The 22052-nt window shown below is 44.4% G+C and overlaps 1 protein-coding gene across 2 annotated transcripts in view; it reads left to right on the forward strand.

The window, feature by feature from the left end:
• The window catches only part of PARVA (parvin alpha), a 178338-nt gene that overhangs the window by 148042 nt on the left and 8244 nt on the right, over nt 1-22052 (forward strand). Inside the window, exons 9-13 of one of the 2 annotated variants that reach the window (XM_082844860.1) lie at nt 870-931; nt 1656-1724; nt 4758-4859; nt 5584-5656; nt 8671-8777. In XM_082844860.1, coding sequence (XP_082700986.1) covers nt 870-931; nt 1656-1724; nt 4758-4859; nt 5584-5656; nt 8671-8729 — 365 coding nt within the window. In that variant the 3' untranslated portion in view covers nt 8730-8777. The remainder of the gene's footprint in view (nt 1-869; nt 932-1655; nt 1725-4757; nt 4860-5583; nt 5657-8670; nt 8778-22052) is intronic. The other variant, XM_082844859.1, reaches the window with a different exon arrangement.

A 22052-nucleotide genomic window follows, 5' to 3' on the forward strand; every position in this document is an offset into this window, starting at 1 on the left:
GCAAAGAAAATCCCTGCAGGGAGAATGGCTTCGCTATTTTCTATGATTCTGTATTTACTGTGGATAATATATTGAAATATTCCAATCATTCTAATAATAACTCAGATCAGCAGATACTTCAGAGTTTACAGAGAATGTACTTTCTTGTCTTTCATCCTCATAACCCACCTAGGGGAGGTTCATGTTCAGTGGGCCTTTTTTCTATTATTATTTTTGGCTGTGTTTTGGCATGTGGGATGCTAGTTCCCTGACCAGGAATCGAACCTGTGCCCTCCGCAATGGAAGCGCAGGGTGTTAACCACTGGCCTGCCAGGGAAGTACCCAGTGGGCATTTTATGGAAGAGGAAAGTGAGGCTAAAAGGATTGAAGTGACCTGATCCCTCAAGAGGGGGAGCTCCCCTTCTGTCCTGGGGCTCTGTAGCTCCCAATCCGCTTATCTGCCCTCTGCCAGGAAGTATGTCTTGGGCACGTTGGTTTTGAAAATTAGGGAGTGATTTGGATGACATTCTGCTTCCAAAAAGCTTCAGAAACACTTTAGAATCATGACTAAATCATGATATCAAAGAATACAAATAGTAAAGAGAAATGACCGGTTCCAAGTCAGACTGCCTGCCAGAGCTCCTGAACCCCAGCTCAAAGAGGGCTGATGTCGAGGGTGGATACACACACACCTACATCTACACAGAGAGAAAAAGGCCCCTAAGATAAGAATCAACCCCAAATCTCTGCCCAAACCCAGTTTCCCAGCACAGTCTCATACCCCAAAGAATTCCCACCTGGAGCTGACCATGTGGCCTGTAGAGGCTCGTGGCTGGGACCTGGGTTGGCATCGGCTCTGGGCCCTACTTTACATTTTCCTCTTTTTTCAGAACGTGATGCCTTTGACACCTTGTTTGACCACGCACCAGACAAGCTGAATGTGGTGAAAAAGGTGGGAAAGAGGTGCCTGAGAGGGAGGGAGGGAGGGAGGGAGGGAGGGGGAGAGGGAGGGAGAGAGGGGAGCGAGATGTAGGAAGACATTAGGAAAACCCACCCCCTGCAGTTTGCAAGCTTCCCGAAACTGGTGTCATCACCAGACCACCACAAACACAGAGCTTTCCTGCTTGATGTCCGTTTTACCTGTCTTGTTTTCACTGGATGCCTTATCCAGTCCCTTTCTTCTCCCATTGGGATGACAGCATCTCTTGGGGGTTTCTGAGGCTACGGTCCTGTGTCTCCACACCCACACTGAACCCCGCCATCCCTGCTCCTCACACAGACCTCCCTCTGTCTCCCTGGCACCGGTACCTGCACCTAGGGGGACTGGAAGGAGGGACCCAAGGCGGTCATTTCTCCTCTGGCCCCCTGAGCCCGGCTAGGACACTCCACCTGTCACTCTGCCCTCTTAGCACTCCCTGCTCCTTGCACAGTTCTGGACCTGGCTATTGGAATCGCACAGTGCATGGGACTGCCAGTCCTGGGGGCCAGCCTTCCCTGTGGACTCAAGGAGTTTCGCAAGAGCCTTGTAGGCTGCTCAGCCTCACTCCGCTCGGCACAGGGATCCCGGGCCCGAGATCTTGGCTGGGTCTCGTCCTTTGTCATCATGGTTGAGTCACAGGGGCAGCCTCCAGGGTGAGAGTCTTCATCTCAATGTCTGGCTTGTGCTTTTCTTCTAGACGCTCATTACTTTCGTGAACAAGCACCTGAATAAATTGAACCTGGAGGTCACGGAACTGGAAACCCAGGTGGGTGACGGCCCCGTGTGCAGGGTGGGGGACAAGGCCCCGCTGGACAGCCACTGTTCCCAGTGCCCCAGCCACATTGCCAGGAGGGCTTTCCACCCTGATCCTGGAGCTTTTCCGGGGAAGGGAGAGGGGATTCTCTCTCTCTTCACTCAGAGGGGTGAACTGCATGGAATTTCTCTGAATTCTTTCCAGTATTTTATTTTGAAAAGTTGCAAGAATATTATCATGAATCCCCATGTACTCTTCACGCACATATACCAATTGTTAACATTTGGCCATATTTGGTTTTTTTTCTCTCTCGCCACCCCTAAATACCTCAGAATCACAATATAGTAATCAAATTCAGGCAGTTTTAACATCAGTACAATATGTTAATCTATTTAGGTTGAACCATATGAAATCGCTGATATGTGACTACTCTTGACCGTGTCACATGGTTCAGAGAAATACAGTTGTCCTCATATTCTCACCTGATGCATTTAGTTGTCACGTGTCTTTAGTTTCTTTTTAATAGAGAACAAATCCTCAGCCTCTCTTTGCATAACATCGACAATTTTGAAGAGTGTGGGCCATTTAGTTCATAGAATGCCTCTGTTCTTCTCCCTCATGATTAGAACCAGGTTATGCATGTTCAGGAACAGTACCATGGAGGCAATGCTGTGTTCTTCTCAGGCCATTTTTTTTTTAAAATATATATATATTTTTGGATGCGTTGGGTCTTCCTTGCGGTGCACGGGCTTCTCACTGCGGTGGCTTCTCTTGTTACGGAGCACAGGCTCTAGGCGCGTGGGCTTCAGTAGTTGTGGCTCATGGGCTCTAGAGCTCAGGCTCAGTAGTTGTGGCACACGGGCTTAGTTGCTCCACGGCATGTGGCATCTTCCCGGACCAGGGATCGAACCCGTGTCCCTTGCATTGGCAGGCGGATTCTTAACCACTGCGCTACCAGGGAAGTCCCTTCTCAGGCACTTTTCTCCATCAGTTCTGTTCCTGGTGGTGGTAACTTTGAGCACTTGGCTAAGTGGGCATCCCCCAGATTTCCCTACTGTAAAGCTCCTCCCCCCTACCCCCCGCTTTATAATTAATAACTAATCTTTATTAGGTATAATCTTTATACCGTGTAATGTATCCTGTTTCCCAACCTCTTTTCATTCGCAGTGAACTTCTAAAGTGTGGTTTTCTTTTGAACACAGGGGCACCTCCTATTATTGTTAAAGGCAATGCCCGGGTCTGTGACTGAGATCTGCCTGGGTGTGTCTGGACTCTGGAGGCAGCTTCCTATGCTCTTCAGGAGATAGGGAACGCGCTGCAAAAGCAATGATTCCTGGAGAGGGCTGGAATGAGCTCTCCCTTCCCCATGGGCAGGGAAGGGGTCTCTGCCGAGCATATCTGGTGTCTATCTGCGAGTTTTACCACCAAGTCATTGGAACCAGCAGTCAGGGATGGGAGCAGTCTAGGTCAGTGGTACTCACAGCTGTGACTAACCCGGACCCTAACCTAGGGTGCTCCCCTGAGTTGACAGATTAGTTTCTTTCATTCTCAACCCATTCCAGCCACAGCCAGAATTAGGCCTAGTTAACTAGTTCCATGGGCAGGCCGTGATTTTGACACGGTTGCTGGGGTCTATTTCCCATTGTCCACCCTGGGGTGGCCTGGGATGAGTCATGCTCGGGCCCTACCAGCCAGATGGATGGAAACAGGGAGGAAGCTGCTTCTAGGTCAAGTTCATACTCCAGGTTGTTTGCCCATAACCAAGGCCCACCAATCAGTCACCCAGCAGAGCTCAGACAGAATACTAATTCCCTCTAGGATTTTTAAAGTTTCCCAAGATGATTCCAAGAACTTTGACCTCTTGTGAACTCTAGTAACTGTTGTTTATACAAATATTTGATGGCCCTGCCTCCTTTGCAAGGTTCTAGAATAGCAGATATGCACCTGACCTCTGTAACTTTGCTCAGGCCATTCTCCATACCCAGAACACCTACTCCTTTCAAATTTCCCTCATCCCACAGGCGCCGGGACCAGCTCTAAGCCTCTTGCCATGGCCCTGAGCACACGGTTGTGCTTTATCAGCAAGAGCCAGTACATCGTGTCTAACTGCTTTGTTGTTTTCCTGGATAGAAATAGCAGTAGTTAGTATGTGTTAAGTGTTGCCTACACACCAAGCAGTGTTCTAGGCACCTTACACATATTTACTGGTTTAGGCCGCATGATAACCCTATGAATTAGATACTATATTATTATTGTCCCCATTTTACAGGTGAGAAAAATGAGGCACAGAGAAGCTCTGTAACTTGCTCAAGTCACTCAGTTAATAAGTGGTAGAGCTAGAGGCCAGCTCCAGAGCACACGTTCCTAACAGCTATACTGTGCTGCCTCTCAAGCAGTAATGAGGCGAGGGTGAGAGGGGAGAGGATGCCCAGGCCGGTATGACACTAGATCTTTCCCTGTTCATAAAGCAGAAGTAGCCCTAGTGGCCTCATGCCGTTGGCCTTGGACATCCCCTTTCCCTCCTCCCTCTGCCCTCCCTAGCTAACTCCAGCTCATCCCTCATGTCTCCACCCAGGCAGCGCCTGCTCCAGAAGCCTTCCCTGTTGCCTTCAGTGGGATGAGTGACCTTCGTCAGTCTCATGCAGGCCAGCATGCCTCCCTCCATCAGAGCAGCAGCTGCATTTCCTCCACAACAGTCTCGCCACTATACCATGAGTTCCTCCAGGGCAGGGGCCACACCTGACCCACCTCTGTGGTCCCTGTGCCAGATCAGGGCTTGGTACATAGTCAGTACTCAGTAAATACTGGACCAATTGAGATCAGGACCATGGGCTTGTGGCTTCTGTGCTGGACCAGCCAGACATGGGGCAGGCCTGCTGCAGAGCAGACCTTCCTGCCTTGGGTTACTGCCCCTCACCCACTGCCAGCAGCCTGCCTGGGGATATAGCCTTTGCGGGGGTCAACACGGAAGCTGATGTGCCCCTGGAAGGGCCTGGGCTGGGGCGCTCAGGGGCCCAGTGCCTTCACCTGTCTCTCTCCCTCCAGTTTGCAGATGGGGTGTACCTGGTGCTGCTCATGGGGCTCCTGGAGGGCTACTTCGTGCCCCTGCACAGCTTCTTCCTGACCCCGGACAGCTTTGAACAGAAGGTTAGGGGAGGTGACATCACGGGAGGCCCGAGCCCACATGCCTGACCCATCTGCCCACACCTCTGCTGAGGCCATTTGGGGAAAAGGCGGCGGCTTCCCCTCTGCCCAGAGTCGTCAGTGGTTGGATGGGGGGCTCATTGTGATGTACAGCTGAGCTGGGACGCAGCTACCTACAGGCCACTGAGCATCCTGAACAGCTTTCCCTCTCCTGCACCTTGGTCCCCTAGCCGTATGCTCCTGCCTGGGGCCACAGCCCAGCCTCATCTCTCCCCAGAGGTGACAGGTGGCTGCAAGGCTGGTCAGACCTGAGGCCGGCACTTAGCCGATTTCTGATGCCTTTCACAGGCTGCCCCAGCCCACCTGCTAGACAAGGGGCATTTGGTCCCAAGCAGAAACCCTTCTCTGCCTCTTGAACATGTCTTGCTGTCTGATCCTTTCAACTGTGGGCACTTATGTCCCTGAGTTTACAGTCCTGGCAGTGACACAAGAACACAGTAAGACAGGGAGAGGATTTTTAACTCCTCTGGGAGTGCTTCACCAACAGCAGGCTGGGCCTGCCTCACACTCCTCATGGCCTGCCCAGTTTGGCAGCCTCATTTTAGCTCAGCCCCTGCCCCACTGGCTACAGTGCTGGTTCCTTCACTTTCCAGGGGCAGGTCACAGGGAGCCCCAAGGGTCCAGGAATGAGTGTGCAGCACCTCATGCACTGCCTCTCTCTCTCCAGGTCTTGAACGTCTCCTTTGCCTTTGAGCTCATGCAAGACGGAGGATTGGAAAAGCCAAAACCACGGCCAGAAGGTACTTTGCTCTTCCCTGGGTTGGTGACAATAGGCAAGGCCCTCCCCTGCACACAGGTTTTCAGGGCACAGAGCAAGGCTCATGTCTGATACCAGAGGGAAGACTATCTTTTCTGAAGCCTGCTTTGCCATTTGCAGGGGAAGGTGGGACAGGGTGCAGCTGCTTAGTCCTGGGCATCCTTTGCTAACTGCAGATCGCACAGCCTCAGGGAAAAAAAGCAGAACCTGAAATCCCACACATGGGGTCATAGGGATAAGGGCCCATGCAGACGTGTCACAGAGCGGAGGTGCTGCTGCAAGAACTGTCCTGGCCTGGTTTCCAGGTTCTTCTGTGCCTGGACAGGGTGCTGACCTGCCCAAGAACTATCTCCCAGGTAGGCAGGGGGAAGATACAGGGGTCATCACAGGCAGCTTCACTCGGAGAACCATCACAGGCAGCTTCACTCGGAGAACAATTCCGTTTTCTGCCCTTTGCTTGCTCCAGCTCTGCCCAAGGACAAGGTTTGATTTGTCAGGTTTAGGTTGCAAATGTTAAGGCTGAAAAAATACAAAAGGAGCAAAATGCTCCAGCAGCACTCCCATGCTTGCGCTTGAAGCAATGTGTGCATTTGTAGGGGAAGATGGTAAGACTTGGTTTAAACTGGAAGGACCAGGTAGGGCTTTTGTATTTATTTATTTTTTCTTTTATATTGGAGTCTAGTTGATTAACAATGTTGTGTTAGTTTCAGGTGTACAGCAAAGTGATTCTGTTATACATATACATGTATCTATTCTTTTTCAAATTCTTTTCCCATTTAGGTTATTACAGAATATTGAGCAGAGTTCCCTATGCTATACAGTAGGTCCTTGTTTGGTATCTATTTTAAACATAGCAGTGTGTACATGTCAATCCCAATCTCCCAATCTATCCCTTCCCTCCACCCTTCCCCCTGGTAACCGTAAGTTCATTCTCTAAGTCTGTGGGTCTGTTTCTGTTTTGTAAATAAGTTCATTTGTATAATTTTTTTTTAGATTCCACATATAAGCGATATCATATGATATTTGTCTTTCTCTGTCTGACTTACTTCACTTAGTATAGTCTCCAGGTCCATCCATGTTGCTGCAAATGGCATTATTTCATTCTTTTTAATGGCTGAGTAATATTCGATTGTATATATGTACCACATCTTCTTTATCCATTCATCTGTCGATGGACATTTAGGTTGCTTCCAGGTCTTGGCTATTGTAAACAGTGCTGCAGTGAACACTGGGGTGCATGTATCCTTTCGGACCATGTTTTTCTCCAGATATATGCCCAGGAGTGGGATTGCTGGATCATATGGTAGCACTATTTTTAGTTTCTTAAGGAACCTCTGTTTCTTAAGGAACACTGTTCTCCACAGTGTCTGTACCAAGTTACATTCCCACCAACAGTGTAGGAGGGTTCCCTTTTCTCCACACCCTCTCCAGCATTTATTGTTTGTAGACTTTTTGATGACGGCCATTCTGACTGGTATGAGGTGATATCTCATTGTAGTTTGGATTTGCATTTCTCTAATAATTAGCGATATTGAGCATCTTTTCATGTGCCTCTTGGCCATCTGTATGTCTTTTTTGTAGAAATGTCTATTTAGGTCTTCTGCCCATGTTTTGATTGTGTTGTTTGTTTTTTGATATTGAACCTCATGAGCTATTTGTAAATTTTAGAGATTAATCCCTTGTCGGTCACATCATTTGCAAATGTTTCCTCCCATTCTTTGTCTTTTCTTTGTCTTTTCGTTTTGCTTATGGTTTCTGTTTCTGTGCAAACGCTTTTGAGTTTAATTAGGTCCCATTTGTTTATTTTTGTTTTTATTTCCATTACTCTAGGAGACAGATCAAAAAATACATTGCTGCGATTTATGTCAAAGAGCATTCTGCCTATATTTTCCTCTAAGAGTTTTATAATATCCAGTCTTAAATTTAGATCTTTAGTCCATTTTGAGTTTATTTTTGTGTATGGTGTTAAGGAATGGTCTAATTTCATTTTTTTACATGTAGCTGTCCAGTTTTCCCAGCATCATTTATTGAAGAGATTGTCTTTTCTCCATTGTATAGTCTTGCCTCCTTTGTCATAGATTAACTAACCATAGGTGCATGGGTTTATTTCTGGGCTTTCTATCCTGTTCCATTGATCTATATGTCTGTTTTTGTGTCAGTACCCCACTGTTTTGATGACTGTAGCTTTGTAGTAATAGTCTGAAGTTAGGGAGCCTGATAAATACATCATGCCACTCCCTTCTGGCCTGCAGAGTTTCTGCTGAGAAATCAGCTGATAACCTTATGGGAGTTCCCTTGTACATTATTTGCTGCTTTTCCCTTATTGCTTTTAATATTTTTTCTTTGTCTTTAATTTTTGTCAGTTTGATTACTATGTGTCTCAGTGTGTTCCTCCTTGGGTTTATCCTGCCTGGGACTCTGTGTGCTTCCTGGACTTGGGTTACTGTTTCCCCTCCCATGTTAGGGAAGTTTTCAGCTATTATCTCTTCAGATATTTTCTCAGGCCCTTTCTCTCTGTCTCTTCTCCTTCTGAGACCCCTATAATGTGAATGTTGCTGCATTTAATGTTGTCCCAGAGGTCTCTTAGACTGTCCTCATTCCTTTTCACTCTTTTTTCTTTATTCTGTTCCATGGCAGTGATTTCCACCATTCTGTCTTCCAGGTCACTTATCTGTTCTTCTGCCTCAGTTATTCTGCTATTGATTCCTTCTACTGTATTCTTTACTTCACTTACTGTATTGTTCAACTGGTTTGTTCTTTAGTTCTTCTAGGTCTTTGTTAAACACTTCTTATATTGTCTCGATCTGTGCCACCATCCTTTTTCCGAGATCTTGGATCATCTTTACTATCATTACTCTGAATTCTTTTTCAGGTAGATTGTGTATCTCTACTTCACTAGTTATTCTTCTGGAGTTTTATCTTTTTCCTTCATCTGGACATATTCCCCTGCCCTCTCATTTTGTCTAACTTTCTGTGATTGCGATTTCTGTTCTGCAGGATGCAGGGTTGTATTTCTTGCTTCTGCTGCCTGCCCCCTGATGAATGAGGCTGTCTAAGAGGCTTCTGCAGGCTAGCTGGTGGGAAGGACTGGTACCTGCCCACTGGTGGGTGGAGCTGGGTCTTGTCCCTCTGGTGGGGAGGGCCGTGTAAGGGGGTGTGTTTATTGGGCAGCCGTCTACTCAGGAAGACTTTAAGCAGCCTGTCTGCTGATGGGTGGGGCTGTGTTCCCACCCTGTTGGTTGTTTGGCCTGAGTCAGTCCAGCACTGTAGCCTAGTGTGAGGCCAGGTCTTGGGTGAGTCTTGAGAAAATGGTGTCCTCCAAGAGGGCTCACACCAATGAGTACTCCCAGAACTGCCGCCACTAGTGTCCTGGTCCCCACAGGCAGGAGACCCTCCAATACTAGCAGGTAAGTCTGGCCCAGTCTCTTAATGTGGTCACTGCTTTTTACCCTGGGTCCTGGTGCACTTGAGACCCTGTGTGCACCCTCCAAGAGTGGAGTTTCTGTTTCTCCCAGTCCTGTGGAATTCCTGTGATCAAACCCTGCTGGCCTTCAAAGCTAGAGTCCCTGGGGGCTCCTCCTCCTATTGCCAGATCCCCAGGGTGGGGAGCCTGATGTGAGGCTCAGAAGTTTCACTCCTGTAGGAGAACCTCTGTTATATATTTTCCAGTTTGTGGGTCACTCACCCAGCATGTATGGGATTTGTTTTTATCATGATTACGCCCCTCTTACCATCTCATTGTGGCTTCTTCTTTGTCTTTGGATGTAGGGTATCTTTTTTGGTACGTTCCAACATTTTTTTGTTGGTGGTTATTCAGCAGTTAGTTGTGATTTTGGTGTTTCCAGAAGAGGAGGTGAACTCATGTCCTTCTACTCCTCCATCTTGTCTCCTCTCCCCCAGGGCTTTTGTATTTAGACATTAGGATAGAGGAGTAAGCATCCCAGACAGGATGGCCATGTGAGCAAATGTCCTGCCTGGGAAATGGGGAAGGGCTTAGCTTATGAGACAGCCAAGCATGTGGCTAAGCCATGACAGACCTTGGTCCAGGCCCTACCCCACCAGCCTTGGGCAACTTACTGGTCACAGTTTTCATGTCTATAAAAGTGGAAATCCTAGGGACATGCACATTATATGATTAAATGTGATGATGTCTGATGCACAGCACCTGACACCTAATAATGAGTATATAGCAGTTACCTATTTGGCTGGAATATTAAGAGTATGAATTGAATAATAGTTGATTACAGTGAAGCAAGTCCTGGAGGGACTTGATGCCAAGGCAGCAAGTTTGCACTTGATTCTGTAGGCAGTAGGAGTCATGGAAGTTTCTTGAGCAAGTGAGTGATGTAATCAGAGCTCTATTCCAGAGAGATGACTTGGAAGGCAGTGTGAAGAACAGATATTTAGATGTGGGGCACCATCAGCAGTACTGGGGAACCTAGGAGGAAAAAACAAGCTTGGGAGGGGAGATAAGAGTGTCAGCTTTGGAAACCTTGAGGTCGACACCTAGGCATTGGCACAAGCAGAACTGGAGTTCGGGTAGAAGATCAGGGCTGTGGTTATATCACTGCAAGTCTTCCACTTGTTCCATTCTCTCTTGGTGTATAACAGGAAAGCATGTAGAGAAAAGGGAAGGGTTAGGGACAATATCTTGTGGGAATGCCTTTACTCATGAAGCTGGAGAAGAAAGCAGGAAGACTGGAGGAGAGAGGTCAATTGTGAAGACATTGGTTGGTCCCTGTCTCATGACTCTTTCCAGACCTCAGTAACTATCAGCTCTGGTCAACAAAAGCCAATCCCTTAGTGTCATTTATCATCACCTTGTTCTAAGCACCTGGTCACTGCCAGAGGAGGACCTCTAGCAAGGCTGCTGTCCCTCACAGGGTTGTCTCCCTGCAAGGCCACCATAGCCATGCTAATGCCTTTAGAAGTAGACCCTGAGTGTCCTGTGGCCAGCTGTTAAGCACCCTGCTTCTGGGTAGGAGAGACATAGCAGGATAGTCCGGCCAGCATTTCTGTGTCTGTTTTCTTGAACTGCTTAATATGAAACTTCCTGGTTACAGATTGGAAGTACTTCTTCTGATACTTCAGTTTTCAAGCATTTATTTCCCTTAAGACAGTTTTCCCAATATCAATTAATTTATAGGGATATTTCAGTATATAGATGACATTTCTTGTATAAATATTAAACTGCTTACTATGAAATTTCCTGACCAATATGAATGGAAAAACACATCTGTTTTATTTGCTATTATACTGGGCACCATGCCCATGCTGAAAATTTCCAGTGCGTAAAGGAGAATTGAAATGGTATTTTGTGAGACCATACTTGATGAGAGGTATACCCCAGCATTCTTGTTTCTCTGCTTCTAACTGGGAGGTGAAATTCAGTAGTAAATGCTGCAGACTTTCAAAAGGGGCTAATCTGGGTAATTCTTTGAGGGTGTTTCAGCATCAAACTGGATGTGGCAGAGGCATTTTTCATGGCAAATGTTTTTCAGGTCAGGAAAATGCATCCTCTGCCATGCTGTTTGACGCTCAAAGCTCTGTTATACCTTGAAATCCCCTGGAAACTTTGGGTTTCCATCTCAGATGACTTTTGCTGCCCAGGCTTCATAATCTTCCAGTACCCCAGTTAGTGTAAGCCAAGTGTTAGCAGCGAGTTCATGGCCAGCGGAGCAGTTGACATATTGGCATGAAGCTGGTGGCTTTCTATTTAGGGTATCATACCATGTGTCTTCAAATGCACATGCCTACCCTGTTATCGTCATCCAAGTAGACTCATCATTGAGTATGGCTAAGACCCCAGCACAACAGACAGGTGGGGACTAGAAGAAACTTACTACAAGGCAGGAATGAAATCTGCATGTAAGACAGCCAGCAGGCTGACAAGGAGTCAAATAGCTGGGACCAAGCTACTCAAAACAATGCTGAAAATCCAGGCAGGTGAAGGCAGCTTAGTTGTAGATGATCAATACTATCTGTGGAATGATTTGGTCAGTGGCTGGAAATATGGGAAATGGTTCAACTTCCCTTCCCCATTCCCTTAGGGATAGTGTACAGACCAGTGGCAAAAATTTTAAACTCTGATAATGTCAAGTATTAACGAGGATGTACAAAAACTGCTGTTTCTGTTTGTCCTTATCAATACATTTAATATTTGTAATACCACCGTGGTATTAAATGCAGAATGATGGCCTGCCCCAAAATGTCCACATCCTAATCCCCGGGACCTGTTAATACCTTACATGGTAAAAGGGACTTTACAGATGTGATTACGTTGAGGATCTTGAGCTGGAGAGATTACCTTGGATCATCTGGGTGGTTCCAGTGTAATCACAAGAGAAGAGGGAAGCAGAAGACTCATCAGAATGATGTAACATGAGAAAGATTCAACCAGCCATTGATGGCTTTGAAGATGAAAGGGGGCCATGAGCCAAAGAATGCTGGTAGCCCCTAGAAGCTAGAAAAAGCAAGAAAACAGATTCTCCCCTGCTGTCTCCAGAAGCAAACACGACCCTGCTGATACCTTGATTTTATCCCAGTGAGACACATTTTGGACTCTGACCTTTAGAACTGTAAGATAATAGCTTTGGATTGTTTTAAGCCACCAAATTTGTGGTAATATGTTAAAGCAGCAATAGAAAACTAATATACCCTATGACCAGCAATTCCACTCTTAAGTATGCCTGTCCATATACTGGGACCCTAGTCCAAAAATATCCATGATAGACTAAACTGGAGAGTGCCTCCCCAGGGAACAAGCTCAATAAGTTGGAGTATATCCATACCATGGATTATTACACAATGGCAACAATAAGAAAGAATGAACTGAGAAATCGCGTGAGAGACTTCTAGTTACTGTAGCATGAAGAGGTCAGTGATTATCCTCTGCAAAAAAAGCAAGTGTAAAACTGGACAAAATGATCAAAAACAGGCATTTCAAGGCACTGAATATTTACCAGAAGTAGATAACAGACTGAGAAGCATTCTTGAAAAAATGACAGAATATACTAGAATAATTATACCTCAATAAAACAATAAATTATACCTCAATGAAATTGTTTAAAGGATGAATCCTATAAACAATTTTGAGGAAAAAGAAATCACAAAATAATATGCATAGTATGAGTATTTATATAAACTGTAAAAATAGATAAAACTACAGTCTGCTGTTTAAAGGTGCATATGTTGCTGGTGGAGCTATGAAGAAGAGCAAGGAGGTGATCACGATAAAAGTGAGGATTTTGGTTATCTTTGAAGGGTGAGAGAGGGTTGTGACCTGAATGCAGAGAGAAAGGGGGTGCTTCTAGGGTACTGACAATGTTTGTACCTGAGACATGGGTGGTGGTTACGTGAGGATTCCCTTAAAAGTATTTAAAACTGAACATATATATGTTGAATGTACTTTTCTGGATGCTTGTCATATGAAAAAAATTTAATATGTAAAGAAATGGCAAGATCACCAGATAGGGTAGCAGGCCACCACGAAAATGACCAATACCAAAGGATGGATTCTGTCTCAGTGGGGAATAGGGAGTAAACAGGAGAGCGAGACAGAGACTGAGGATGAGCTACATCCATTGGAGGTGGGATGGAGGCTGGAACATGATGGACATCTTGGGGGCTGGGCTTACCCTGAGTAGGCAGCCTGTGGCCACCCAACTTATTCCAGCCCCCACCAGCTGGTGGCACTGAGCCACCAGGTTTCTTCCCACCTTGGTCAGGGAACTCAAAGATGGGGGTGGAGAGACTTCAGAGAAGGGAGGGGCCTCAGACTGGGATGAGACAGGCTGGGGTAGCCCAAAGGGGTCCATGGAGGGCATAGCCACACAGGGCCATGTCCCCTTGTGTAAAGCCTGGGTTTCTGCATTAGCAGAGTTCCTCTCCCTCCTAGACTTCTGCATCTTTTAAAGAACCACAGACTCATTTCGGATGGTCCTCTGATGGATGGGAATTGTCACTAATGCCACTGAGTGAGAGGAGCAAACCTAGAGCCCTTTCCCCTTGACCAGAGGCCATTTTCTCCTCAGAGTGGTCTTGGGTCTGATTTGTCTCTTTCTTGGCCCCAGCCAACCAGACAGCCTCTGCTCTGGCTGTCTCTACAGGTGCCCTACCATCCTGACTGCCTGCTCCCAGATAGGGACTCTGGGCCAGCACAGAGAAATGATCAGAGCAGTGCTAACTTGCTAATCACATAATTTATTAGCCCAGGGTTTTAAAGAGGCTCTATATTGCAGGGAGTCACAGATCATTCCCAGGAAGCCAAAGCTCTTCTCCTAGCTGAGATGGCCTACCCACTGGCCTACCCAGAACTACCTGTGTGGCTGTTGGTTTTCTTGAAAAGAACAGACAATAAGCAGTGTCTCTGACTGTAGTCCCCCCCCACTTCACCAGGCCCACCTCATGGTGATCACCTGTAGGAAGAAGCAACTCAGATTTGCCAAGGAGCAGGGCTTAATCTTTGTGAATGGTAACCCCCTGGAGTTGTGCAGTGCATAGGCTTAACAGCTATACATAACAGCTCTGCTACTAGGCAAAGATGGGAAAGTGGGAAGGAAACTGCCATTTAGGGAGCCCTTCATATGTTCCAGGTGTTTTTCATAAAACCCAGTTTTACCAGTGAGAAAACTGATACCGAGACATTAAATGACTTTACGCCTTTAACCCATTGTAGTGAAGATGGACTTCAAACTTCAGTGGGTGTTAAAATTAAAACAGAGGAGACATATCAAGATGGCAGAGTAGAAGGATTCAGAGCTCACCTCCCCCCATGAACGCCAAAAATACATCTACACGTGGAGTAATTGTCACTGAAAATTAATTGGAGATTGGCAGAAAGACTCTTGTACAACCAGCACTGTAAGAAAGATCCACACAGAATCGGGTAGGAAGGGAAGAGAAGTAATCAGGGACCTGTGCCCCTGGGAGGGGACTCAGAAGAGGAGGGGGATTACATGGACAGAGATCTCCCTGGGGAGGGAGCAGTTTGAGCCACATATTGGGCACGCCAGCCCTGCGGTCTAACACCAGGTAGACGAGTTCCCTTAGGCTTGACAATCAGTGGGACTAATAGGAGGGCTGTAAGAAACCTAGACTCCTCATGAAGAGCACACACACACTTGCTAGCTCCCAAAACAAGCGGAGGAAGCAGATTGAAACCGCTTGGGACTCTGACCGGGTTCCCACAACTGCCCCAGCCTGAGCGGAGTACACACTCCAGCCCCACTTGCTCCATGATGCTGCTCCACACTAAGGCAAGGGCTGCTGCGGCCAAGGGGAGTGCTCAGTTGTGAGGGATGGAGCTGGCTCAGACATAGAACAGCATCTGAAAGGGGCAGGAGAACCCATTACTGGTGCTTATGGAGGCAGCACATTAGAAGCAGTCTGAGACCCTAGCTAGGGCTGGGACTGCCATGGCCCACACACAGACCCACACTGAGTGCCCAATCCAGCACTGCTCTGCTCTGAGATGAGGGTGCCAGTGATGGGAGGGGGAGAGCACACACTTAGGGGGAACAGAGCCAGTTCAGACCCTACCCTCAGGGCTTCTGCTTCAGCAACTTGGGACCCAACCTTGCTCCAAATAAGGTGATATCAGCCACTGAGCAGAGCAGAAGGCCCAGCTCACACCTAGCTCTGGATCTAGCCCCTTCATCTCCAGCCCCACCTCCTACCAATGTGATACCTGCCAGAACACCATGGGGGAAGATGTGACTCATGCTCATGTCAGATCCAGCTCTCCCACCAAAGCCGCTGGGCACATGCAGACTGTATAGGGTCACGCCCATACAAGGACACCCATTCAAGACCAGAGTAGGTAACTGTTTCACCTAATCTCATAGAGACAGAGAAAGTTAGGCAAAAGGAGAAGATAGAGGAATTTGTTTCAATTGAAAGAACAAGAGAAAACCCCTGTAAAACAACTAATGAAATGAAAATAAATAATTTATCAGATAAAGAGTTCAAAGCATTAATAATAAGAATGCTAACTGGATTACTGAAAAAAAATAGATTAATACAGTGAGAATTTTAATAAAGAACTAGAAAATATAAAAAAGTACCAGTCAGAACTGAAGAATTCAATAAATGAAATGAAAAACATGCTAGAAGGAATTAACAGCAGACTAGGTAATACAGAAGAACGTGTAAGTGATCTGCAAGATAGAATAATGGAAATCACCCAGTCATAACAGCAAGAATAAAAAGAAATTTTAAAAAATAAGAACACTTTAAGGGACCTCTGGGACATCAAGCATGAAAAAAAAATCAGATTATGGGGGGGTCCCAGATGGAGAAGAGGGAGAAAAGTGTCCAAAATGTATTTGATGAAATTATGGCTGAAAAATTCCTGAACCTGAAGAAAAAAACAGATATCCAGGTACAGGAAGCACAGAGGGTCCCAAACAAGATGAACCCAAACAGACCCACACCAAGACATATTATAATTAAAATGGCAAAAGTTAAAGAGAGAATTCCAAAGACAGCAAGAAAGAAAACAGACTAATATATATCAGGGAACACCCATAAGGCTATCAGCTGATTTTTCTGCAGGAACTTTGCAGGCCAAAAGGGAGTGGTATGCTATATTTAAAATGCTGAAAGGGAAAAACCTGCAACCCAGGATACTCTACCCAGCAAAATTATCATTTAGAATTGAAGGAGAGATACAGAACTTCTCAGGCAAGCAAAACTAAAGAGTTCATCAATACTAATGTGACCCTAAAAGAAATGTTAAAGAGTCTTCTCTAAGTGGAAAATAGGAGGCTAATACAAGAAGTATCTATAGGAAAGGAAAAATCCCACTAGTAAAGCAAATATGTAGTAGAGGATGAGGATCAACCAATTAAATAAGCTAACATGAAGATTAAAAGACAAAAAACATTGTAAAATCAATTTTAACTGCAACAAACAGTGAAGGAATACACATGAAGATGTAAAAGAGGACATCAAAAACACAAAATATTGGGGAGGGGAGTAAAAAACTGTAGATCTTTTAGCATGTGTTTGAACTTTGTCAGTTACACATAGTTATAGGTCAACATATATGAACCCCATAGTAACCACAAATCAAAAACCTACAATAGATACACAAAAGATAGAGAGAAAGGAACACAAGCATACCACTAAAGAAAATCATCAAACCAAAAGGGAAGAAACTAAAAGAAGAAAAGAACAGAGAAGAACTACAGAAACAGCCAGAAAACAAGTAACAGAATGGCAGTAAGTACATACCTATCAGTAATCACTTTAAATGTCAATAGACTAAATGCTCCAATCAAGACATAGGGCAGGGCTTCCCTGGTGGTGCAGTGGTTAAGAATCCGCTTGCCAATGCAGGGGACACAGGTTCGAGCCCTGGTCCGGGAAGATCCCACATGCCATGGAGCACCAAAGCCTATGCACCACAACTACTGAGCCTGTGCTCTAGAGCCCACAAGCCACAACTACTCAGCCCATACGCCTAGAGCCCATACTCCAAAACAAGAGAAGCCACTGCAGTGAGAAGCCTGCGCACCCCAACGAAGGGTAGACCCCGCTCGCCACAGCTAGAGAAGCCCACACGCAGCAGCGAAGACCCAATGCAGCCATAAAGGAAGGAAGGAAGGAGGGAGGGAGGGAGGGAGGGAGGAAGAGAGAGAGAGAGAGAGAGAGAGAGAGAAAGAAAGAAAAGACAGAGCAGAAAGGAGCAAGCAAAGCAATCAAGATGGTGGAGTAGCAGGATGTGAAGCTCACCTCTTGCCACAAATACATCAAAAGTACATCTACATGTGGAATGATTCTCACAGAATATCTACCAAATGCTGGCAGAAGACCTCTGACCTCTGAAAGGGCAAGAAAATCTCCATGTAACTGGGTAGAACAAAAGAAAGAGAAAAAAGAAAGTGAGAAAGGAATCGGAATGGGACCTGCACCCCTGGGAGGGAGCTCTGAAAGAGGAAAGCTTCCTGCACCCTGGGAAGTCCCCTCACCAGTAGGGACATCAGCCAGGACAGAGCTTCAGAGCCTTGGAAGAGAACGCAAGAACCAGTTTGCAGCAGAAAGAATGCAGAGAGACCTGCACAGATGGTCAGTGCCACGGCTCTCCTCTCCCCAGTGCATCTGCCAGGGAAAGCGTGGGCTGGGTGCAGAAGCTTGGGCTTTGGAGATCAGACCTGGGGAGAGGATTGGGATGGGCTGCATGGAAACAGCCTGAAGGGGCAACCACACCTGAGGATGTATGCAGAGGAAGCCTGGGCCACCTTAGAGGCAAGGAGCCATTGTGCGGTGGCATGCAAGGGAAGGGGCGGGACCCACCATTACACTCTTTTTCCCTGCATGTGCTCTCAGGTGGCAGGACACTGCCTACAGGAGCTCCAGGAGCAGTCACAAGCTGCCACTGCCGGTGCCCCATTTCAGGAGTGGTTGTGAACTGCTTCCATTCCCATCACATGCTCTGGGGACATGCATGAGCCACCACCGCTGCTGAGAACACCATGATGGGCACCAGCTGCTGCATCTACACACTCCCTATTAAGGGGATAACAGCCAGCACATACTGAGGAAAGAGGTGACAAGCATCCATACTAAAAACAGCCCTTGCACCAAAAATACTAAACCCACACAAGCTACACAGGGGCACTTCCACATATAAACAGCCCTCCAAGACCTCAATAGATAATTGTTTCTCCTAAACTCACAGAATAAGAGAAGTATAAGTAAAATGAAGAAGCAGAGGAACCACTCCCAGTTAAAAGACCAAGAGAATTCCCCTGAAAGAACAATGAAACAGATCCCTTCAGCCTAATAGACACCAATTTCGAAAAGGAGATAAAGAAAATACTGAAGGAATTAGGAAAGGCTATCAACAGAAATGCAAAGTACTGCAGAAAGGAACTAGAAACTGTAAAGAGGAACCAAGGAAAATTAGAAAACTCATTTGCCAAGACAAAAACCGGACTAAAGGCAATGAATAGCAGAATAAATAATGCAGAAGAACAAATAAGTGACCTGGAAGATAGAATAATGAAAATCACACAGGACAGCAGACAAAGACCAATTAAAAAAAAAATGAAAGCAATATAAGAGACCTATGGGATAATATAAAGTATGCCAATCTATGCATAATAGGGATTGTAGAAGGGGAAGAAAGAGAAAAGGGGATTGAAAGTGTATTTGAGGATATTATGGCTGAAAACTTCCCAAACCTAAAGAAGGAAACATATCCAGGTACAGGAAGCACAGAAGGTCCCAAACAAGGTAAACCCAAACAGACCTACACTGAAACATATTATAATAAAAATGGCAAAAGTTAAAGAGAGGGTTCTAAAGGCAGCAAGGAAAACACAGAGTTCATTACAAGTGAACATAAGGCTATCAGCTGACTTCTCTACAGAAACGTTGCAGGCTAGAAGGGAGTGGAAAAAATATATTCAAAGTCCAGAAAGGGAAAAATCTGCAACCTAGGATACTCTACTCAGCAAAATTATCATTTAGAATAGAAGGAGAGATAAAGAATTTCTCAGAAAAGCAAAAACTAAAAGAATACAGCAATACTAAACCTATCCTAAAGGAAATATTGAAAGGTCTCCTATAAATAGAAAAGAAGTAAGAATATATAGGAAAGAGAAAATCACAATTGGAAAACAAATCACCTAAATAAGCGAGTACACAGATTTTTTTAAAAATCAAAAAATGTCTGTGAAAGTGATGATAACCACAATGAACAGCAAAAGGATGAACATGAAGATGTAAAACAGGACATCAAAATCATGAAATATGGGGGAGGAAGAACATGTAGCTTTTTTTTTTCATTTCCTAGAATGTGTTTGAGCCTATATGACTACCAGTCTAAGGTGAGTAGATACAGGATGGGGTTAACATACTTGAAAAACAGGCTAACCACAAATCAAAAACATACAATAGATTCACACAAAAAAAACAAAACATGAGAACATAAGTATAATACAAAAGAAAATCATCAAACCACAAAAGAAAGGGACAAAGAAGAAATATTAAATCAATGGGGAAAAGTGTTAAAATGGCAATAAATAGATATCTATCAATAATTATCTTAAATGTCAATGGACACAATGCTCCAATCAAAACACACAGAGCAGCAGAGTGGATTTTTAAAAAAAGAGCCTACAATATGCTGCCTACAAGAGACCCACTTTAGGGCAAAGGATATACATAGATTGAAAGTGAGGGGATGGAAAAAGATATTTCAAGCAAACGGGAATGAAAAAACAGAGGTTACAATTCTCATATCAGACAAAATAGACTTTAAAGCATAGGCCATAAAGAAAGATAAAGGACACTGTATAATGATAAAAGGATCAACACAGGAAGAGGATTGTACACTTGTCAACATACGTACACCTAATATAGGAGCACCCAAATACATAAAACAAATACTAACAGACATAAAGAGAGAAAATGACAGTAATATAATAATAGTAGGAGACTTTAACACCCCACTCACATCAATGGACAGCTCTTCTAGACAGAAGATTAATAAGGTAACAGAGATCTTAAAGATACAGTAGAACAGTTATACATAATTGATATTTTCAGGACATTACATCCAAAAAATCAGAATACACATTCTTTTCAAGTGCACATGGAACATTCTCTAGGATTTACCACACACTAGGGTACAAATCAAGCCTCAACAAATTTAAGAGTATAAAAATTATCTCAAACATCTTTTCTGACTACACCAGCATGAAACTAGAAATCAACCACAGAAAAAGAAACGAGAAAAAAATGATTACATGGAGATTAAACAACATACTACTAAAAAACAACTGGATCAACGATGAAATCAAAAAGGAAATTTAAAAATACCTTGAGACAAATGACAGTGAGAACACACCATACAAAATCTTTGGGGTGCAGCAAGAGCAGTTCTCAGAGGAAAGTTCATAGTGACACACGCCTTTCTCAGAAAACAAGAAAAATCAAGTAAACAACCTAACCTACACTTAAAAGAATTAGAAAAAGAACAAACAAAACCTAAAGTCAGCAGAAGGAAATAATAAAGATCAGAGAGGAAATAAATAAAATAGAGATTAAAAAAACAATAGACATTCTCTGACATAAATCGCAGCAGGATTTTTTTTGATCCACCTCGTAGAGTAATGAAAATTAAAACAAAGATAAACAAATGGGACCTAATTAAACTTAAAAGGTTTTGCACAGCAAAGGAAACCATAAACACGAAAAGACAACCCACAGAATGGGAGAAAATATTTGCAAAGGAAGCAACTGACAAGGGATTAATCTCCAAAATATACAAACAGCTCAAGCAGCTCAATATCCAATAAAACCAAAAAACCCAATCAAAACATGAAGATCTAAATAGACGTTTCTCCAAAGAAGACATACAGATGTCCAAAAAGCACATGAAAAGATGCTCAACATCACTAATTATTAGAGAAATGCCAATCAAAACTACAATGAGGTATCACCTCACAGTGGTCAGAATGACCATCATCAAAAAAATCTACAAATAGTAAATGCTAGAAAGGATGTGGAGAAAAGGGAACCCTCCTACACTGTTGGTGGGAATGTAATTGGTACAACTATTATGGAGAACAGTACGGAGTTTCCTTAAAAAACTAAAAATAGAACTACCATATGATCCTGCAATCCCACTCCTGGACATATACCCAGATAAAATCATAATTCAAAAAGATACATGCACCCCTATGTTCATTGCAGCACAATTTACAATAGCCAGGATGTGGAAGCAACCTAAATGTCCATCAACAGAGGAATGGATAAAGAAGATGTGGTGTGTGTGTATGTATGTATTTATATATATATATATCTCACAATGGAATATTACTCAGCCATAAAAAAGAATGAAAGAATGTCATTTGCAGCAACATGGATGGACATAGAGATTGTCATACTGAGTGAAGTAAGTCAGACAGAGAAAAACAAATATCATATATCGCTTCTATGTGGAATCTTAAAAAATGTTACAAATGAACCTATTTACAACACAGAAATAGAGTCACAGATGTAGAAAACAAAGTTATGGTTACCAGGGGGGAAAAGGAGGGGAGGGATAAACTGGGAGATTGGAATTGACATACACACACTACCATATATAAAGTAGATTACTAAAAGACCTACTGTATAGCATGGGGAATTCTTCTCAATACTCTGTAATGACCTATATGGAAAAAGAATTTTAAAAAGAGTGGATATATGTATATGTATAACTGTTTCACTTTGCTGTACAGCAGAAACTAACACAACCATTGCAAATCAACTATACTCCAATAAAAATTAAATTTTAAAAAACAATAGGAAAAAAATCAATAAAACCAAGAGCTGGTTCTTTGAAAGAGTAAACAAGATTGACAAACCTCTAGCCAGGCTCACCA

This window comes from Leucopleurus acutus (assembly GCF_964270905.1).
Source record: "Leucopleurus acutus genome assembly, chromosome: 8".
Classification (NCBI taxonomy): domain Eukaryota; kingdom Metazoa; phylum Chordata; class Mammalia; order Artiodactyla; family Delphinidae; genus Leucopleurus; species Leucopleurus acutus.